We start from the raw sequence: 22,261 nt of genomic DNA, 5'->3' as shown, positions 1-22,261 counted from the left end.
TCATTTCTCACAGATGAAGGTCATTGAATTAGGATAATATGACTGTGTCCATTTCCCATCACCGTCACAGCAGACTGCATAGTAACCAGAACGGGGATTCTCATGTCCTTCTGCCCAGAACCTGTCAGAGAGATCAAATCTGATATGAAACTGGACTAAACTCATAACTATTGTCACATTCATATAAATATGCGTCTCTTTTGGAATATTTCCAATATTTGCTGTATTTCTTTCCCAGGTTTCTCGCCCACTTTCCCTCCTTTAGACTTTTCTCTGAGAATCATCATGCACACTAAAACAGCTTTCAAGCTTTGATGAATATGAAATCTTCCTGCTGTAAAAATGGAGAATAAAAAGAAGTCAGAGCTGACTTTCTGCTGTTTGAAACTGTTTTGTCAGCTGTTTACAGACATCACTTTGAAATGTGTGTCTATCAGGTCATATTTACTGAAGCTTCTTCCTTCATATGTTCTGAAGTTTTACAAACACCAAAGAAGAAGAGACAGGAATTCTCTGAAACACTTTTTGTTCTGTGAGAAAAGAAACATTACAGCACAAAAACATGAAGACAAATTGAACAAAGTGAAATGTGTCGGTCGCTGCTTTGAACATGTTTCAATCCTGATTCCTTCAAACTGACTTGTTGTAACTGAACGTCATCACAGACTGCAGATGAAGAGAGTTCAAGCACAGCTGTTCATTCAAAGGAGGATTTCTGCTTTTCTTTACATTCAGTTTGTGGGGCTGTTGGAAAATAGCTCAACTCATGTATTGCTGATCTATCTTCCAAAACATCAGTGTTTCACTTCTAAATAATAACTCTGGAATAGAAACAAACTAATGTCTCACGTTTCTGTCAGCGCTGATCCGTCCACCCATTCCCATTTAGATGGCCAATCATATCCTCCTGATGGCCAATCATATACTTCTGATGACCATTTATATCCTCCTGGTGTCCATTTAGCTTCCAGACCAATCCAGGACTCTCCTCTCAGGTTCAGTTCATTGACAAATTCCTGTTTGAGAAGAGACACAAATATTGTCTCCAGTCATGATTCAGCACTTCTGTTGTAGTGACATCATCTTGTGAACATGTCTGAAGGAAGAATAACTGTGATGAAACTTTTCTTCCATTGTGCAGAAATCAGAAAGAGCCAAAGAATCAATGAATATCAGCTCCTCCTGTAGCTCAGTCAGTGTTGCAGTGGAATCAGTGTTAACAAATCATTTGATTCAGTTGGATTGAATCAGAAAAATAATCTGGATTATGAGGATTTCTCTCATTTTATAACATTTCTGTTATTTCAATGTTTTGTGTTGACTTGGTTTCTAAGGATCATCTGAACTGGTTCCCATTTAATCCTGGTTCTTTAACTGCTTTGAATTCCTCTCCTTCATAATTCAATGTGAATCTCCAGTTTGCTGTATTGTAATCGATCCACCTCCCAAATCCTGCAATCATTTCCTGAATGGATTCTCTAATCTTCTCTCATCTGTTATTGTTCATAAAGTCATTTTAGTAGATGAGTCTAATTTACTTATTGATGATCCCTCTAACAACACTGCCACACAATTGATGAACACTGCAGCATCATTTCATGTAGTGCATCATGTTGTCGGCCCCACACATAACGCTGACCTTCCACATGTCTGACCTACTATCCAACCACAGATGTATCATCTTTGACAGGCTTACAGTCAGTGTTGTCTTCCCAGAGACAAACTGCTGTCACTCCCATGTCTTCTAATGACTGTGGACATTTTTAGATTTCTTCACTGGCAACATCAACAGTATCAGGTCAGAGTTCAAGTCTGTACCTCTTCAACCGCCCCAAGTCTCTCCTCCAGTTCTGTTGTTGGAGTTCAAACTCCTTCCTGCTGCCATCTCCCCCTGACTTCTCTCTATTAGAAACCAGTCCCTTTCATTTCAGCTGACTTTCAAACAGCCAGAGTCTTTGTGAGTGGGATCAACCCTCCTTACATCCCACTGTTTTAAATCAAGTTGCTCGTCAGCTCCTTCAGATCTTTGATCAATTCCAACCTGGTTCCAGACAAACCACAGCACTGAAACAGCTTTCATGAAAGTTACTAACCAGATTCTTCTGCGCTGGGATAAAGACTCCATTTGAGTCCTGCTTGACTTCTCTGCAGCCTTCATACTGTTGATGGTGCTCCTCTTATTAACACAGTCAAAGGAGCTTGCAAAGAAAAGCGTCTGGACTTCTTTAAGTTACTTGAAGACGTTTCACCTCTCATCCGAGAAGCTTCTTCAGTTCTAAGGTCAAATGGTGGAGAGTCCCAGATATAAACCTAGTGGGAGTGACCCCCCACAGAGGGACAAAAGGACCCCCTGATGATCCTCTAATCGCCTGAGCCAAGGTGTGGAACTGGGTGTGGGCCCCAATCAGCCAGAGTTTCGGGTGGGTTCATTGTGACCAAAGACCACAACATCACTGTTTTACCAGCTGATAAGGGAAGATGCACCGTGGTCCTAAACACTACAGATTACCACACAAAGATCACTACTCTCCTCAGTGACAACAATACCTACGAAGCCTTAAAGCGAGACCCCACAAGCAGCTACAAAAAGAAAGTTATAGCTTGCCTTCAAGACTTTGAAAAGGACAAAATTATTGACCGCCTCACATATCACCGCCTTTACCCAGGGGATGCCATACCCTGCATCTATGGACTTCCTAAAATCCACAAGGAAGCTGTCCCACTCAGACCCATAGTCAGTAGCATAAACTCAGCCACTTATAACATTGCTAAACACCTTGCTACCATCCTTGCTCCTCTCGTGGGGAACACCCCACACCACATCAAGAACGCCACCGACTTCACCGACAAGGTCCAGAAACTTACCCTGGATCCAGATGAAACCATGGTGTCCTTTGATGTAGTCTCTCTCTTCACTTGCATACCCACCACAGAGGCCGTGGAGACTGTCAGAAAACGACTACAAGAAGACAGCTCCTTGGAGGACAGGACCAACTTCACAAGAAAGGCTCTTGGCTCTTTCAAAGGAAGAGTACCCAGCCACTGGTAAAGATATGTGGACGATACCTGGGTCAAAATCAAGACACAAGAAGTGGAATCCTTCACTGCGCACATTAACGCTGTGGATAAAAACATCAAGTTCACCAGGGAAGACACAAAGGACAACTGTTTGCCTTTCCTGGACTGCGCTGTGCACATTGAAGAGAACGGCAACCTCAACATCGAAGTTTACCGGAAGCCCACACACACGGACCAGTACCTCCTCTTTGACTCCCATCACCCTCTGGAACACAAACTTGGAGTAATTAGGACCCTACACCACCGGGCAGAACATGTTCCCTCTAAGCCTGAGGGAAAAAGAAGGAACACACACATGTAAAGGAAGCACTCAAAACGTGCGGCTATCCTAAATGGGCGTTCTTAAAGTCAGCAAAGAGGCACAGAAAAGAAGACCAGACACCAGCGAGGGAGGATAAGAAGGACAGACGCAACAACATTGTCATCCCCTATGTAGCCGGTGTATCAGAGGAACTCAGGAGAGTTTTCTCCAAGCACGACATCACAGTGTATTTCAGACCAAGCAACACACTCAGACAGAAACTGGTTCACCCAAAAGACAAAACTCCTAAACACAAGCTTAACAATGTGGTGTTTGCTGTACAGTGCAGCGAGGAATGTCCAGACCTCTACATTGGAGAGACCAAACAGCCACTTCACAAGTGCATGGCACAACACAGAAGAGCCACCTCCACAGGACAAGACTCAGCAGTCCATCTGCATCTTAAGGATATGTTCACATTTTGGACAGAGAGGACAGATGGTTTGAAAGAGGAGTGAAAGAAGCATCTATGTCCACTGTGAGCGACCATCTTTGAATATCAAACAGATACTTCATATTAATCAACGTGTGTCCTCATCTGAGTCCCACATGCCTCAGTCCTTGGACCAGTTCTGTTCTCTTTATAAATGCTGCCCCTGTGACATCTGCTTAATGGTTTTAATGGGATCTCCTAGCACTGCTGTGCAGATGACACACACACTAATGCTTTTCTGTCGAGCCTCTCCTGCCTCAGTGAATGCTTCTCTGTCATCACTTCATGGATTTAAACTTCCTTCATCTCAAACTGAAGTTGTGCTGTTTGGCTCAGTTTCTCTGAGGAGGTCAGTCAGTACATCGTCCCCCTCACCAGTAACATCCAATCACCTGTTAAAGATCATTTTGAACCAACAGCTGCATTTTGAGCCTCACATGTCAAAGGTCAGCCAGTCTTGTTTCCTTTAGCTCAGAAATATTGCAAAGATCAAATCTTTACTGTGATTCAATCATCTGGAACTTTGAGTTCATACTTTCTCCTGCCTGATTATTGTAATTCACTTTTCACCTGCATTTCTCAGTCCTCCATAGTTGGTCTGCAGTTAGTGCAGAACTCAGCAGCAAGGCTGCAAACAAAACCTGGCCTGCAGTCTCATATCTCACCTATTCTTGCTTCTCTTCACTGGCTTACAGTGAAATTCAGAATCCTCTTTTAAATCCTGTTATGAACATATAAAGCTGTGCATGAACAGGCCCCTGCTTATATAGCAGAGCTTCTTGGACCTTATCACTGCAGCCGGCCTCTCTGATCATCTAATCAGCGTCTCCCAACTGTCCCTCGCTCTGATTTGAACACCAGAGGCCATCGTGCTTTTGAGCTTGTTGCAGCCAAACTGTGGAACAGCCTTCCTCAGACTATCAGGTCAGCTGACTGTTAACGGCTGAAACTCATTTTTACAGGTTAGCTCTCCCTCAATCTTTTCCCCTTTATTTTCCTCCATAGTTTCTAACTGTTGTGTTTCTGATGGAATGAATGTGCTGCTTTGTTTATGTGTCTGTATGTTTGCACATGTATACTTATCATCAATGTGTGGCTTTAATTCACAGTATGAAGAACTTTGTAACTCACTGTCAGCTCCATCAAAGATCACACAGACATGAACAAACACACCCACCTGTTCCTCTTTGCTGTTTATCATCACCAGATCAGCTCCTTTATCCTGACAGGCTCTCCTGCTGTCAGACCAAGTTTTCTTCTCAGTGGATTTAAAGTAACAGCTGCTTCCAAACCTCGTCCATCGATCAGGACACTTCCCTTAAAGTCAAACACATGTTTTAAAGTCAGACTTTGTGTCCTGTTGTATCACATTAATCTTTGGTTCCTGTCATTTTCCCTGTAAATGCTTCATTTAAACTCAGGTTTTCTCTCTTATTCATAATGAACTGAAACTTACATTTATACAGAGAAACTGTTACACAGCATCAAACATTTAGGATTCAAAACAAAGACACAATCAGGTTATCACTGTGTAACACTGATGTTTTCTATCAGCTATTCAAACTTTATTACCTTCTATCTTCTCCTTCAGCTTCTTCACTTCTTCCTGTAGCTGACTGTGGTTTTTACTCAGTTCATCATAACGGCTCTGTAACTGAGTCAGGCTGGTTTTTGTGCCTTTAGAGTAAAAAGATTCAAATTAAGTTAAAATGTTCTACAAATATATCTGTGATATAAGAACTTGGTGTTTGCTTACCTTGAAGTTCATCCTGCAGCTCACTCTTGTTCAAAGCATCTGAAATATTTCAGTGAAACCAAAATAAAATAAAATAAAATAAAATGAGTGAAACATTGAACAGAAATAATCTTCTTCCTCTGCTTTGTCAAATATCAATAAGAGTCAGAAACTTGCAGCCATTGCTCTTTAACATGTCCTGTGGGTGGAGGTGTTAGAACTACAGGAAATCTGATGAGCTAAATACGTATCAACTGTGAACAAAAACCACTGACAAGATTCAGAATAATTGTGCTTCAGTGTGGAGGAAGAAGGTGAAGAGTCAAACAGCATTTCTACACCTGTAGTCAGAGATGTTATCTTTAGGTTTTTGAAAGAACAGACAAGCTGCCGTGGGAATCAACACTTCCTCATATCAAAGGTGTTTCCATGTGATCAGGTACTTCCTGTGGAAGTACTGCTCTCACTGTGTGTTTCCTGTTTTACTCTGAAGGAGTTTGTAGGGCTGAGCTGCCCTTGACTGTGAACAGTTTCTCCTGTTTATGTTAGTTTGGGAGGTCAGCTGCTGTCATTTGGTTTGTTTCTTTTTTTTATCTTAACACAAGAAGCTGATTCAAAATGTCAAATCAGTTACCTTTCAAATCCGTCTCCAACTCTGACAGTTTTTAATAGTTTCTTACCTTCCATCTCGTCCTTCAGCTGCTCTTTTTCCAAACTCACCAAAATATCTGGTTAGAAATGCAACAAAACCGAAGATTTAAAATTTAAAATGATTTAAATAAAGTTTTTCATTTTCCAATGAGATGAATGGAGCTAACATTAGCTTGTTAGCTACCTGCTTAATACACCAAGTGAACTAACTAGTCGCACAATGACAGACGGCCACTGTCTAACATAGTGTGGCTGCACCTGCATCAGTCTGCAGCAGATGCTGCTGCCTGTCTGCTTTGTTGATGTAATCACAGAATCAGCGTGTTGAGTGAAGAGTTTGAAGGAACAACAAGAACATTCACTCCACAACACACACAAGATATGAGCCAGGAATCATGCACACAGACACACACCTGCTAATCAGTGCTAAGTAACAGACTGATGAAATACTAGAAGCTCAGTCAGCAAAACCAACGTGTTGGTCAGGCTGTACCACACAGCAGCTCATATTATTGATCAGAGAATTCCATTTAAAATGCCACCGTGCAGTTTTTATGAAGAGGAAACTATCCTTAGAGACCAAAACTCATTTGGTCCTGAATGGAAACATGTTTTTACTGCAGCAAAGGTGCTCATTTTAACATGGGAGTGTATCATGAGCATGATAATAAAACTCCTCACAGCGTGTTGTGATTCCAGCCAGAATCAGCAGATACAGAACCACCAGCTTCACTTCAACAGCTCTGAAACGGCTTCTTTTCACAGCTGGAAGCTTCTTCTGGGCTTTTATTTCTACGAAGGCAAAATGGAGAGAAAAGAATTTGTTAATTTAATTATTAAACATGTTTTAATCATAATTTGTTTCCCATTTTTCAAGCGTATTTTATTGGTTTATCGTCAGAAAGACTTTCCACCTGCAGCCGACCTGATGATGAGCTGAACAAGTTCATTCCAGCAGTTTTGATATTTACAGGAGACTTTGTCACATGTTCGTCTTCAGGTGACTTTTACATATGTGAGAACAGAGACTGTGATTGACAGAGAAACGCTTTGATGTGACTCAGAAACAGACGAATGTGTATCAGCGTGTTTCACACAAAGACCAGATCATGAGGACAATGTTGGTTATTATAACATGAATATTATGTCATTAAAACAATATCTCCATGATTTGCTGAAATGAAAACAGAGTTGTTATTCATTGGTCTGATTTCCTGTCAGCTAAAACTAGCTGTGACAAGTGTGCTTCGAGTAGTTTCTGTGGTTATACTCGCTCCACAGTGTCGAGCAACACTTCCTTGTTTCTTATATTTCTGCCTTCACCACTGATCTGTGAGATAACTCCTCCAACACTTTTCTGTCAGCTTGTTTCTACACTTACTAAAATAACACACTGATACTTTAAACTAGACACTTTTTATCATTTATTCTCTAAATAAACAGAAAACATTAAAAAATATAGAAACATATAAACCATGATAAGAGCAGAGACTGCACACCTTCACCAAAGCTTGAACTTTCCTCCACACCATGAATAAACTGAGTCTCTGGATCCAAAAGCTTTGATGGATCTGTATTAGTTTGATATTTTATTGAGAAGATGGAAACAGTCTCTCCTGATTCCTGATGCCTCAGTATTTGATACTTACCTCCGTCCTGTGTTGAAACATGGACCTGACGGTCTGTGCAGGAGTCCACATTCTCATGGAGGAGGACCAGTCCCTCCAGTCTCTCTCCTCTGTCCTCTCCTTTGCTGTATTTCACATTCATGCTCAACTCTGGATCCTCATCAATGATGGAAGACATTTTAAGATGCTCAGTTTTCAGCAGTATCAGTTTCCTGTGCAGCAGAGCCGTCACTCAGTCGCTGTGTTTCTCTGTTAACTGGAGCTTTTCTATGTGAAGCTGATTCTGATTCTGCAGTAAATCATAAGTAAATGTTGGTCCTCTGTATTCTGATGCTGCTGTCGCTTCGCTGTCTCTGTCTCTCTGTGAGCTGCTTTCAACAGGAGGTACAGACGTCATGACAGGAAAAGCTAAACCACATTTTGTTCATAGTTAGAATTAAAACTGATAACACAAAGTCCAGATAAACAGAATCAACTTTCTGGGTTTATTCAACAAATTAAACTAAATTTCCTTCAAAATAAAATGTTTGCATTTTATTTTATTTATTTATTCATTCATGACTTGAGTTTATGAACTCTACTTTTTCACAGATATTTCTTTGTTCTTGTTTTTTGGACAGAGACCATTGAAACAGTAAAGAAAGTGGAGAGAGAGGGGCTGAGCTGCAGCACAGAGCCTGGGCTGAACATGAACCTGAGCCTCTGCAGTACTTTTTACTGCTGCTAGTCTTTCTGTCCTGACAGATGTGATGATCTGATCTGTGACTAAATAAGAACACAGACGTGTTTATATGACAGCCGAGTCACATGATGGAACAAATTTATAGGACAAAATGATAAAAGTGCATCTGAACGGTTTCTGAAAATATTTTTCTTATCTGATATGAAACTCACGAATACGTTGTGCAACATGTAATGTGCCACGCATCCTCGTGTCCTCATTTGACATCATCAGATGTTACAGCCGAGATAAAATGGAGGGGGGGGGGGGGGGGGGGGGAGGGAGAGAGAGAGAGAGAGTGACAGCGAGTCTTGAGATGTGAGAGACTTGTCATGTTTAGTGTGTTTGGAGTGTGTAGATAGCAGTGTCAGGAAAGTTCCTATGAAAAAGTAATTAATTATAGTAACTAGTTACTTCTTCAAAAAGTAACTGAGTTACTAGATTCTAAAAGTAATTAATTACTTGAAAAGTAACTTTTGTGTTACTTTAAAAAAATGTTTAACACTCTGGGGTCCAGGGTATAATCCATTTTTAACTACTTTTGATGTTTCCTCCACATTTCACCTTTAAAAACTATTTACTTGCCTTGTTTGGTCTCATTCTCTTCAGCACAACCTCACGTGTCTGAATTTACAGTCATGTTTTCATTCAGACAAACTGTATTAACACAACTGATCAAAATCAGACAAAAAACTGTAACAACCACAAACATGTTTAATGATCATATTTCATAACTTTAAATGCAAATATAAACTGTCAATTTTAAAATCCTATGCACAAGTTTTGCAAACAACAAAGTTATTTGCATCCATTTAATTTTACCTTGATTTTTTAAATAACCATTTCAAACTATTTACAGAACAATCAGCTGTTCTTCAACAAGATGTCACACAAATTATTTGTGCCAAATATTTCTGTCCACTATAAAGGAAACATCACAGCCTGATACCTGCAGGTCTGACAGCAGCAGGTGTGACACTCCTGTTCCTACCTGGAGACAGCAGTCGCCTCATTGTTCTGACACACAACACAAAACTATCCACAACACTACACACTAACTACACAAGACAACACACTAACCACACACTCCAAACACACTAAACGTCACAAATCTCTCTCTCTCTCTCTGTCACTCCTAAAACTTCCCCCTCTTCCTAAACATCCAAATGTCATGTTGCCATATCATTTTTTAATTGGTCGACATGGTGCATTTTTCCACCAACACAAAATGGATGTTTTTGTTTTGTTTTTTTAATTTTTTGCTCATAAGCAGAGAGGTCTCGCTGCGCTGTCCTTAGACAGCAAACGTGACGAAACTATTGAGGGAAAAACGCTGCGTATATCTTGTTTATCATGACTCTGGTTTTACGTGGCACAATTTACAAACCTTGTTGCTTTGTCATCTTGAAGTGGTCATGTGATTGGCTTACCACGACTACTTTATTCTTCCTCAGTCAAACAGCAGCACTCGTGCCATTGTTTTGCCCCCTGAGCTCCAGGTGTTGTGCCAAAAACTGATCGTCTACCAGAAAGTGATTGCTGTCCGTGGGCAATCTGTAGCATCCAGATTACTTACAGCTACTCACGTACAACTGATATAAGATGCAATAAGCTGAACACAGCTTCAACCGTCTGTTTGTTGAAAAATAGTAACGCGAGTGCATTTTCTTGTTAGTAGCCACAGCTGGACTGGCGGTGATTTTTTGTTTTTACGGCCGATGATTATTTATTTCATTTTTTTAGTAACGGTATAAACAATGAAAGGTGTTGGATTGGCCAGATGCTGGCCGATGTGTCAAAATAACTCAGTTGTTTGGTGGTGGCTGTGGCGGAGCTTCCACAGAGGCCAGCAGGTGGATGTTCATAAGGTTAGTTAGTAGAGTTGCCGTCCCGTACAAACGGAATCGTCCCACATTCAGAGAAAATATTACGCGGTAAATGACGTCAGTGCGCACACTGTGTCTGAGGAGGATGTGTGGAAGTGCTTCAGGAAGGTGAACGCACGCAAAGCTACTGGTCCGGACGGGATTCCCGGCCGCGTCCTCAAGTCATGCGCGGCTCAGCTGGCTGGAGTGTTCACGCACATCTTCAACCTTTCCCTCTCTCTGTCTGTAGTCCCAGCCTGCTTCAAAATGGCCACCGTCGTCCCTGTACCCAAATCCTCCACCATCTCCTCATTGAACGACTGGCGACCTGTAGCCCTGACCCCCATCGTAAGCAAATGCTTCGAGAAGCTGGTCAGGGACTTCATCTGCTCTGCACTACCCGACTCACTGGACCCTCTACAATTTGCATACCGCCACAACAGGTCCACCTCTCCCCCCTTCACCCTGCCCCTCCCCAATCAAGACTCAACGACCACCCCCACCCTCCCCAATCCAGACTCAACGACCACCACCACACCTCTCACCCCCTTTCCTCCTCCCTGAAACTCAGAATACACACTCAGGATGTGAGCCGACTATTCCAGAAACAGAAGCCCAGGAAAGCCCCCGGACCAGACGTTGTCTCACCCTCCTGCCTCAAAACCTGTGCTGAACAGCTGGCTCCCATTTTTACTCGCATCTTCAACACATCCCTGGAGCTGTGTGAAGCTCCCTCCTGCTTCAAACGCTCCACCATCATCCCTGTTCCCAAGAAACCCACCATCACAGGACTGAATGACTACAGACCTGTCGCCTTGACGTCTGTGGTCATGAAATCCTTCGAACGACTAGCCCATCTGAAAGACATTACAGGCCACCAGCTGGACCCTCTGCAGTTTGCCTACCGGGCAAACAGGTCGGTGGATGATGCAGTGAACATGGGGCTGCATTACATCCTGCAACACCTTGACCGCCCGGGAACTTATGCCAGGGTCCTGTTTGTGGACTTTAGTTCGGCTTTTAACACCATTGTGCCTGAACTTCTTTCCTCCAAACTCTCCCAGGTCATCGTGTCACCAGCTACCTGTCTGTGGATCACCAGCTTCCTGACAGACAGAAAGCAACAAGTGAGGCTGGGGGAGATCACCTCTGAAACCCGGTCCCTCAAGGATGTGTCCTCTCACCACTACTGTTCTCCCTCTACACTAACGACTGCACCTCCAAGAACTCGGCTGTCAAACTCCTAAAGTTTGCAGATGACACCACTGTCATTGGCCTCATTCAAGATGGTGATGAGTCTGCATACCGGCAGGAAGTTGAGGGCGACCGTGGCTCAGGGGGTTGGGAATCGCATCTGTAACCGGAAGGTCGCCGGTTCGATCCCTGGGCTCTCTGTCCTGGTCGTTGTGTCCCTGGGCAAGACACTTTACCCTACTTGCCTACTGGTGTTGGCCAGAGGGGCCGATGGCGCGATATGGCAGCCTCGCTTCTGTCAGTCTGCCCCAGGGCAGCTGTGGCTACAACTGTAGCTTGCCTCCACCAGTGTATGAATGTGAGAGTGAATGAATAGTGGTATTGTAAAGCGCTTTGGGTGCCTTGAAAAGCGCTATATAAATCCAATCCATTATTATTATTATTATTATTGAGCAGCTGGTACTCTGGTGCAGTCAGCACAATCTGGAGCTGAACACGCTTAAGACTGTAGAGATGACAGTGGACTTCAGGAGACATCCCTCAACTCTGCTCCCCCTCACCATATCAGACAGCCCTGTGTCAGCTGTGAAGATCTTCAAGTTCCTTGAAGAGGATGTACTTCCTGAGACAACTGGGGGAGTACAGTCGACACAGGAGCTGCTGATCCAGTTCTACACTGCGGTCATTGAGTCTGTCCTGTGCTCCTCCATCACAGTCTGGTATGGAGCAGCCACTAAACAGGACAGGAGCAGACTGCAGCGGACTGTACGGGCAGCAGAAAGGATCATCGGCGCCCCCCTGCCCTCCATACAGGATCTGTACCTCTCAAGGACCAGGAAACGGGCAGGGAAAATCATCGCAGACCCCTCACACCCTGCACACAGACTTTTTGATCTGCTGCCCTCTGGCAGACGGTACAGAAGCCTGCAGACCAGGACCACCCGAGACAGGAACAGTTTCTTTCCCCTCGCCATCTCCCTTCTTAACAGTTGACCTGTCACACTGCTCCCACTGCCAGACTGCAACTGCACCTTATGTACATTTTGTAGTATTCATTCCACCTCATTCACTTCTGTATTTTATGTATATAAGTTTAGATTCGTTATTTATAGTTGGTTTAACTCAGCTTTGTGTATGTATGTGTAATGTGTATATATAGACACGTGTGTGTCTGTGTGTGTGTGCGTGTGTGTGTGTGCGTGTGTGTGTGTGTGTGTGTGTGTGTGTGTGTGTGTGTGATTTACATTGCTGTGCTTGAGAGCCACCATCTACCGGAACCAAATTCCCTGTATGTGTCTGCACATATACTTGGCCAATAAACACGATTCTGATTCTGATTCTGATGATGCCATAGCCCTGACACTACACACTGCCCTGTCACACCTGGAGAAGAGAGACACGTATGTGAGGATGCTGTTTGTAGATTACAGCTCAGCATTCAATACCATCGTTCCCTCGAAGCTGGACAGGAAACTGCAGGATCTAGGACTGAGCAGCTCCCTCTGCAGCTGGATCCTTAGCTTCCTGTCTGACAGACGCCAAGTGGTCAGACTGGGCAGCATCACCTCATCCCCCATCACACTGAACACTGGTGCTCCACAGGGGTGTGTACTGAGCCCTCTCCTGTACTCACTCTACACCTACGACTGCACAGCCACTAACAACTCCAACATCATTGTGAAGTTTGCGGACGACACTACAGTGGTGGGTCTTATCACCAACGGTGATGAGACGGCTTACAGGGAGGAGGTCAGCGCCCTGACCCACTGGTGTCAAGACAACCATCTCACCCTCAACGTCGCAAAGACAAAGGAGTTGATAGCGGACTTCCGGAGGTGCAGAGAAGTACACACCCCCATCACCATCAACGGCGCTGCTGTGGAGAGAGTGAGCAGCTTCCGGTTCCTTGGTGTACATCTGGCTGAGGATCTTACGTGGTCAGTACACACAAACAAAACAGTGAAGAAGGCGCAGCAGCGCCTCTTCTTTCTCAGGAGACTGAAAAGATTCGGCATGAGCCCCCGCATCCTCAGGACCTTCTATCACTGTGCCATTGAGAGCATCCTCACTGGATGCATCACCACCTGGTACGGCAACAGCACCGCTTACAACCGTAAAGCTCTCCAGAGAGTAGTGCGGTGCTCTGAACAGATAATTGGAGGTGAGCTTCCCTCCCTCCAGGACATCTACAGGAAGCGGTGCCTGAGGAAAGCGGGGAGGATCATCAAGGACTCCAGTCACCCCAGCCATAAACTGTTCAGACTGCTTCCATCAGGAAGGAGGTTCTGCAGCATCCGGTCCCGAACCAGCAGACTGAGAGACAGCTTCTTCCATCAGGCCATCAGACTGCTGAACACGTCATAGACACCTCAGCTTCACTACTGGAACTTCAACATTATGCACTCCATACTGTATATAAATGCCACTTGTTTTGCACATGTCCAATTACCAACCTCTGTATATTTTATGTATTTTATCTTATTGTTTACTCTATTTAATTTGTAAAATATGTACATACGCACGCACACACACACACACACACACACACACACACACACACACACACACACACACACACACACACACACACACACATATGTACACACACGTAGAAAAACACATTTAGTATACACATTCATATTGTACATATATTTATTCATATAATTCTCAGATTTAGCCATTCTTATATTTTGCTTGTTCTTATGGTATTGTATTTTTGCACACCTCTGTTGCTTGTGAAGATCGCACACAAGAATTTCACTCACATGTAGTGTACCAGTGTACCTGCACATGTGATGTGACTATAAAAGTCATTTGATTTGATTTGAAAAGGAACACAGTTTGTCCCGGACTTCAGCTTGAATGAAAAAAGAAACAAATGTAACCCTCGTAAGATTTACAGCAATCAGAAGTACAGGGTTCTTTGAATGCATCGTAGTTCTCGTCTGATAGTTTAATTCCCGGGCTTGCCCTGAAGGCATCACCTGCATCTCGGTGCGCGTGAAGGTGTGGTGTAGAAGAACAAAGACGGCAAGGAAAACCTCCATGCTGCCGCGGAGCACGGTTTTTCCCAGTTGAAAGAGAGAAAAGAGGTTCAATTAATATTTGTGAGAGAGCTGTCGTTAGCGGTGAACCAAAGACGGGTACCTACCTCGAAGGAGTCGGAGTGTTTCTTCGAGCCTTTTGAACTATTCTGGTGAGTTAGCCTAGCTCACATAGCACCGCTATTGCAGTTCAATGCACTGTGACAAAAAAACAACTAACCAGTCAGAATAGTAGTAAATGTGTTTAATTATGTTTAAGATGTGTTTTCATAGTATTGCAATGTTGTGACAGTTTTGGTTATTATGAGTGTTTAGTGTTTTTTCCTTTCTTGAGCCTGCTAGTTCAGCCGCGGCCAGCTAAGTGGTTATGCGATTAGGGTTGCCAACCGTCCCTTAAAAAACGGAATCGTCCCGTATTTAGAAACAAAAGAACACGTCCCGTATTGAGCTAATAAGCGACGCACTTTGTCCCGTAATACAGTGAGAATCAAAAGTAGTCTATAAATGTTAATGGAATTAACACTTTGTTTGAAAACATAATTCCCAGCCCCTCTCCTGCTTTGTGACCAATGAGCTGACAGCACACTTATGACAATTCGAGTATGACAATTCAGATTACCGCTCATCTCATTGGTCGAGGAAAGGTCGCTTAGGGAGAAAATACCGGAAGACAACAGGTGACCACAACAAGAAGCATGGCCAACAGGGAAAAAAACGCCGACACTGCGGTGCAAGTCTCGGACGACAGTACACCTAAAGCTGGGCAGACACTGTGCGATTTTTTCAGTCACGTTATTCAGCTCCTGCTCAAACTGCACGATTGACTCGCAGGGGTTAGAAGTTGGTAGGTCACGATGCAGGTCTCACACTATACGGCCCGATGCTCTGATGCGACCTGAGTGCTCACACTGTGCCTCCATAACATGAAGGTTATAACAGAAAATCTGTCGCTCGCTCTCTCTCTCTGTCTTTCACTCACACAGACACACCACCACCATCAACTTTGCTAAATTGCTAATGAAAAACATGATCAGGCAGCTGTGATTGAGCAGCATGTAAATCCAACTATTTTCATGGTTGTTGTGGTCGTGATAATTTTGTGATGCCACATGGAAAAGGCTCGGATGAGCTTTCCAAAGTTCTACAAGTTGTGCCTCCATCGCTTGTGTCCAGATCACAGGCTGCACAGCCATGCTGCTCAGTCTTTTTCACCGACGTTTACGTGTTTGCGCGTGAGCAGTGTGCTTCTCGTTATCCCACGTATACTACACGATGCACGATGAAGGCCAAAATCGGGCCGATCACCAAGTCGGTCGCATGACTCAAAAATCGTCTCAAAATGGGCCAAAATTCACACAGTGTGCGCCCAGCATTAGAGCAGCAATGTTTGTTCGCTCAGAGAAAGAAAAAAAAGGCTGCAAAAGTACAGGGAGGAATGGGAAAAGGGAAACACCTGGCTGGAAAAGTGCACGATAACACCTATAAAGCGCACTGCACTGTGTGCCGGCGCACTTTTTCCATAGGCATGCTTCTAGTGGTGGGCACATGAAGAACATGAGGGGCGTGAAAGCTCGGGGAACCCTTAACCAATTTTTTGTCCACCAGGCCACGGCAGAAGCAGATATGGTATGTAAACACTGTTTGTTGTTTAAACCCTCTGGTTAAGGTTAATATGGGCATGTGCAGTGAATATCAGCTCTATGTGGCCAGAAGTGTGATAATATAATTTATTTTGTGTAATAAACAACTGTAAGGATGGATGATTACAACAAATAGATGACTAATACATAAAAGTAATACATAGATGAATAATGATGATGAGTTATGATGCGTAATCATGGGAACAAGCGGGTTTACAAACAGGAGCAGCTGATTAGCTTTAGAAAAACTGAAATAATACCTCAACTGAAGCCAATTGTACTAAATGCACTATATGTGCACTGTTACAAGAATATTTTTGTTCTATTGTTTTATATTAATTTATATAATTTTAAGTTAAGCAGGGCAGAGTTCTTTTAAAGAAAGATTTACTTATATTCTCAAAAGTTAAGCATGACAGGCTTCTGTTTAAGAAAGAGACCTGTTTTACTGTGTTAATGTTGTCATTTTGAGCTAAAAATAAATGGCTAAATGATCATTTGTTTCCCATATGGTCATATCACAAAGAATATGCATCTGCTTAAATCAAATTCAAGTCAAATGGTTAAAAAATAATTTCACACACAAAAAAAAGAGCTACAAAATTCACCACACTGGAAAGGGTGAACTGGGTTGCCCGGCCCTGGCCACGAGGTGTCCCTTATTTATTTTTCAGGGAGTTGGCAACCCTAGTACAGGCTGGCATTAGCTGCTTAGAGGATGCTAACTTCAGTTCATATATAGATGTGTTGAACATCACATCAGAGATGTTTTCTTTATATTCTGTTAGTCAAGTCAGTCAAGTCAAGTTTATTTATAGAGCACATTTAAAAACAACCAAGGCTGACCAAAGTGCTGTACAGTAAATACAGATAAAAATACAATAGAACACAATTTCGTAAAACACCTCGCTGTTCAAATAAAAAATAAATAAACAAATAAATTAAACCTTTCTAAAAGCCAATGAAAAGAGGTGAGTTTTAAGAGCAGTTTTAAAAGTTTCTAGGCTTTTGGAGAATCTGACGTGAGGAGGTAAACTGTTCCACAGTCTGGGTGCAGCCACAGCAAACGCCCTCTCTCCCTTTGTCTTTAATTTATACCTGGGAACATCTAAAAGCATCAGATCGGCTGACCTCAAAGATCTCCTGGGGCGATAAGTACTAAGGAGTTCTGACAGGTAAGAAGGTGCAGTGCCATTTAAAACCTTAAAAGCCAGCAGTAAGATTTTAAAATCAATCCTAAAAGCAACTGGGAGCCAGTGGAGAGAGCAGAGAACCGGAGTGATGTGGTCTCTTTTTTTTGAACCGGTCAACAGGCGAGCGGCAGCGTTCTGCACCAGTTGAAGGCGATGTAGACAGGAACGATCTAGGCCAGCATAGAGGGAATTGCAGTAGTCCAGCCGTGAAGTAATAAAAGCATGGACCACTCTTTCTAGATTGTTCCTGCAAAGGTAAGACTTGACTTTGGCTAAAATCCGTAAATGATAAAAAGATCCCTTAACTACAGAGCTGATTTGTTTATCAAGTTTAAAAGCATTGTCAAAAATAACTCCAAGACTCTTAATGGAAGAAGTGCAATCGGAGGTTAGGGGTCCCAAAAAGTCAAGAGAGAAGTTGGGATCTTTAGGAAGCCCAAACACAATGACTTCAGTTTTGCTTTCATTAAGGTGTAAGAAGTTAAGAGTCATCCAAGTCTTAATGTCAGACAAGCAGGAGAGTTGATGTTTTGAAATATTTCAAAGTGTCTCCAAGTTAAATGTTGAACCTTTAATATAGCGACACTTAGAGCTCTGAAGCCGTTTTCTCTCGTTTACAATTCAACCAATAAGTTACTGAGTAAGTTAATTTATCTGTAATTAAAGTCATCAACACTTAAAGCTTTATGTGAAATATTTGTTTTTCAAATCCATCATACAAAAATTAAATACAACTTCCATATAAAATGCAAAACTAAATATATATGACTCACATAACACAATTAACATTTAATGTCTTTCTGTCACTTTCACATACACAGAGGTTTAAAAATGTCCTTCTGATGTTCCAGCTGATCAGAACCTTTAAAATTCTTATTAATCAAACATATTTTTTTCTGAACTTTTTGAAAAACACCCAGAACTGTAGTTTTAGGACCAACAGACTGACGAATAAACCAAGTAAAGCAAAGTAAAGACAAGCTGCACTTTGACTTTTATTAGAACAATTTGCTGGAACTACAGAGTAATGAAGTACTTCAAGGTTTTGTGTGGATGACTTCCAACCTTACTGTACAGCACAGAGCACAGAGGGACAATATATGTAATCAATATATGATGCAGAATGAACAAGTAAAGACTGTAAGCTGAGTCTGAGGCTCATGCAGGACATTTCATAGTGAGGTGTCTTTGGTTGGATTATTCAAACATTTACATCAAAGCACCAAACTCATTTCTCACAGATGAAGGTCGTTGAATGAGAATAATATGACCGTCTCCATTTCCCATAATAGTCACAGCAGACTCCATAGTGACCATAATAAGGATCTGACCATCCTGTTCCCCAGAACCTGTCAGAGAGATCAAATCTGATATGAAACTGGACTAAACTCATAACTATTGTCACATTCATATAAATATGCGTCTCTTTTGGAATATTTCCAATATTTGCTGTATTTCTTTCCCAGGTTTCTCGCCCACTTTCCCTCCTTTAGACTTTTCTCTGAGAATCATCATGCACACTAAAACAGCTTTCAAGCTTTGATGAATATGAAATCTTCCTGCTGTAAAAATGGAGAATAAAAAGAAGTCAGAGCTGACTTTCTGCTGTTTGAAACTGTTTTGTCAGCTGTTTACAGACATCACTTTGAAATGTGTGTCTATCAGGTCATATTTACTGAAGCTTCTTCCTTCATATGTTCTGAAGTTTTACAAACACCAAAGAAGAAGAGACAGGAATTCTCTGAAACACTTTTTGTTCTGTGAGAAAAGAAACATTACAGCACAAAAACATGAAGACAAATTGAACAAAGTGAAATGTGTCGGTCGCTGCTTTGAACATGTTTCAATCCTGATTCCTTCAAACTGACTTGTTGTAACTGAACGTCATCACAGACTGCAGATGAAGAGAGTTCAAGCACAGCTGTTCATTCAAAGGAGGATTTCTGCTTTTCTTTACATTCAGTTTGTGGGGCTGTTGGAAAATAGCTCAACTCATGTATTGCTGATCTATCTTCCAAAACATCAGTGTCCAGTCTGCAGCAGATGCTGCTGCCTGTCTGCTTTGTTGAGATAATCACAGAATCACCGTGTTGAGTGAAGAGTTTGAAGGAACAACAAGAACATTCACTCCACAACACACACAAGATATGAACCAGGAATCATGCACACAGACACACACCTGCTAATCAGTGCTAAGTAACAGACTGATGAAATACTAGAAGCTCAGTCAGCAAAACCAACGTGTTGGTCAGGCTGTACCACACAGCAGCTCATATTATTGATCAGAGAATTCCATTTAAAATGCCACCGTGCAGTTTTTATGAAGAGGAAACTATCCTTAGAGACCAAAACTCATTTGGTCCTGAATGGAAACATGTTTTTACTGCAGCAAAGGTGCTCATTTTAACATGGGAGTCTGTGGGGACTGACTCGCTTTCAGCATCAGCCTCCAGTGGTCATTAAAGGAACTGCAGTGTTTGCTGCTTCTGTGTTGGCTTCATGTACTTCCTGTATTTGCTGTGGCAGAAGGACACGTTCTGGTTGTGAAGCTGCATGTTTGTTGGCTGCTGGGATTCAGTATCAGTCATACATTCATTTGCAGGAGAAGTTCAGAGGTTGTATCTTATCTTACAGCATATGGACAGGATGATGATCCCAGCTAACATCAGGAGGCACAGCACTCTTAGACCCAGTGTAGCACATCTGAAAGAGCCCTTCAGGACTGAAGGAGGATTCAGAGTCTGTGGTCCTGTTAGAAAGCAGTGTGGATGTTGGTTTGTGCTTATTTCCTGTCAGTCTGTGATTAACACATAGTGGTCACTACAGGCTGTTGTCTTGTATTTGTGTCAGTGTTGATGGTCTACTTACACATAAACCACTACATTGGACACTGATGCGTCACTCCATACCAAATACTTAATTTCAAATGTATGTTGTCCACCTAAGTGGACATGTAAAAAACTCTTTGAAAAGTAATTCATGCATGAAAGGCTTAATAGACCTGCGGTTGAGGTTGTATCAGCTTAGCCAAAAACAAAAGAAATATAACATCTGCACTGTGACTAAAGTGTGTAAATAAATTTCCTGTTCACAGAGCTCTACAAACTCTACAGTACATTTGTTTTTATAATTGACTTACCTCCTTCCTCCGATTGAAAATGATCATAACTATCTCTCATCTCATCTGCACTCTCGTAGATATCCACCTCCCTCTGCTCCCACTCTGCTCCGTCCTCCTTTCTGCTGTATCTCACCTTCTTTGATAGATCTGGTTCAGCATAAATATCTGAGGACATGTTGAGAGGACTGAGACGCTGAGCAGGAGTTTAAGCTGTACTCTAACAGTTCTGCAGTACTGACCCTGGTAGATATCAAGCTGTTCTGTACTGATGCTGCTCTCAGTGTTTCTTGTCCAGCCTTCTGTTTGCTTTCAGACAGGAAGAAGCTTTGAGGAAGTGGCAGCATGCAAAGAACCACAGACCCAAACTTTCATTTAATTAATGTGAATAAAAACCTCCAGTGTGGTGGAACACACAAATAGAACATTTCATTGTATTTATATTTGCAAAGCCACTCAGAAAAGTGTGAAAACATTTTGCATGAAACAAGAATAAATAAATTTTTCTTTGTTCAACTAAAGGTGAGCTCATGGTGAAACAAACCACAACCACATTCACACCTCATGCTCACAGTGTGCACAAAGCAGGAAATGTCTCTTTGTCAGCAACACCTTTTTCTTTTGCCTGATAGAAAAACATGTTAAGTTTTAACACTTGCTCTTGACGAAGGAGGTCGCACTTTTCTCCTCCCCTCCTCCTCCTCTCCCTTAGCTTCCCTGCTTAGCCTCTTATGTCCTTCTCTAGTCTCGTGTTTTTTGTATTACTTTCCCTGGAACATTCTCTCACAGTCTGTTCTCTAAAACGTAAAAGAGGAATTATGGATTTGATCAACTGGTCCCTGAATGCAATTGACACCCTTTTCTCAACGAGAAGTCTGGGCTCGGGTGAGCCTGAGTGCTGAAGATATCGACCTATTCGGAACCATGATAACAGGGTCCTTGCTGATCGGAGCTGGCTTGGCCCTGACTTATCGAAGAATTAAAAAAGCGGAACCGGCTGTTCAAACCCCCACAAGGCTGCCCGCTGGGATTGAAATGATGGGACGAGGCCTGAGTTTCTCAAAATGGGCTCATTGAGTGCAGCACGGATAAGATCTTGGAGAAGCTTACGGCTGCCGTGAATACTCAGAATAAGACCTCTGAGCACAAACTGGATCACATCTTGGAGGGGCTCGCTCGGAATAACACCGAAAGAAGAAGAAGAAGTGAAAACCTGAACAGAATCTTAATAAAATGCTCCTCCTCATCCTCACTTCATCCCTCATCTCCTGAGCTGAAGTCAGGAGTCTAACACATGAAACGTGCATAGACATACTTATTTTTTCTTGATATTGTAACAATTACTTATTGTCAGCAGATTAGACATGCAACCCACTCATCGCAAAGGAACAAGAGAAGGACAGCAAACATAACAACAGCATGGTATAAGCTATTATTATACCAGCAGATGTTAGGCTCAAGTGTTCTAAAAATCACACTTACACTTTGGTAAATAGTTTGATTTCATTCTCACATAATAGGAGGCTTTATTCACTCAACGTTAAAGCCCAACAAAGTTACTGCCACTTCAAAGAAAGTTTGATTAACAATAGTGAACAGCAGCTAACAAAGGCTAAAAGCAGCTAACAGAGGCTAACCACAGCTAAGAACAGCAAACAGA

The 22,261-nt window shown here is 42.4% G+C and overlaps 1 protein-coding gene across 4 annotated transcripts; it reads right to left on the bottom strand.

Moving 5' to 3' along the window:
- On the bottom strand, positions 1 to 20,779 carry LOC147303190 (CD209 antigen-like protein C). Of its 4 annotated transcripts, XM_086279962.1 has the most exons (8): positions 7,848 to 8,176; positions 6,880 to 6,990; positions 6,228 to 6,275; positions 5,569 to 5,607; positions 5,385 to 5,489; positions 4,990 to 5,129; positions 850 to 1,016; positions 1 to 121 (listed from the first exon to the last, which is right to left on the bottom strand). In XM_086279962.1, the coding sequence occupies exons 1-8, from the start codon at positions 8,002 to 8,004 to the stop codon at positions 1 to 3; spliced, it is 888 nt and encodes a 295-aa protein (XP_086136088.1). In that variant the 5' UTR covers positions 8,005 to 8,176. The 4 variants fall into 4 exon arrangements, with proteins under 4 accessions (XP_086136088.1, XP_086136089.1, XP_086136090.1 ...); XM_086279963.1 differs by lacking the exons at positions 6,228 to 6,275; positions 6,880 to 6,990; positions 7,848 to 8,176 and adding exons at positions 20,116 to 20,232; positions 20,623 to 20,779 and having other exon boundaries at positions 4,990 to 5,124; positions 5,377 to 5,489; positions 5,554 to 5,607; XM_086279964.1 differs by lacking the exons at positions 6,228 to 6,275; positions 6,880 to 6,990; positions 7,848 to 8,176 and adding exons at positions 20,116 to 20,232; positions 20,623 to 20,779 and having other exon boundaries at positions 5,554 to 5,607.
- Between the last annotated feature and the right edge of the window lie 1,482 nt (positions 20,780 to 22,261).

This window comes from Aulonocara sp. 'chitande type north' Nkhata Bay, linkage group LG22, assembly GCF_057382095.1.
Source record: "Aulonocara sp. 'chitande type north' Nkhata Bay isolate Kocher_YH1m ecotype deep benthic linkage group LG22, A_spYH_male_GT1.1, whole genome shotgun sequence".
In the NCBI taxonomy this organism is placed as follows: Eukaryota; Metazoa; Chordata; class Actinopteri; order Cichliformes; family Cichlidae; genus Aulonocara; species Aulonocara sp. 'chitande type north' Nkhata Bay.
This window is presented reverse-complemented; position numbering and strand designations above follow the sequence as displayed.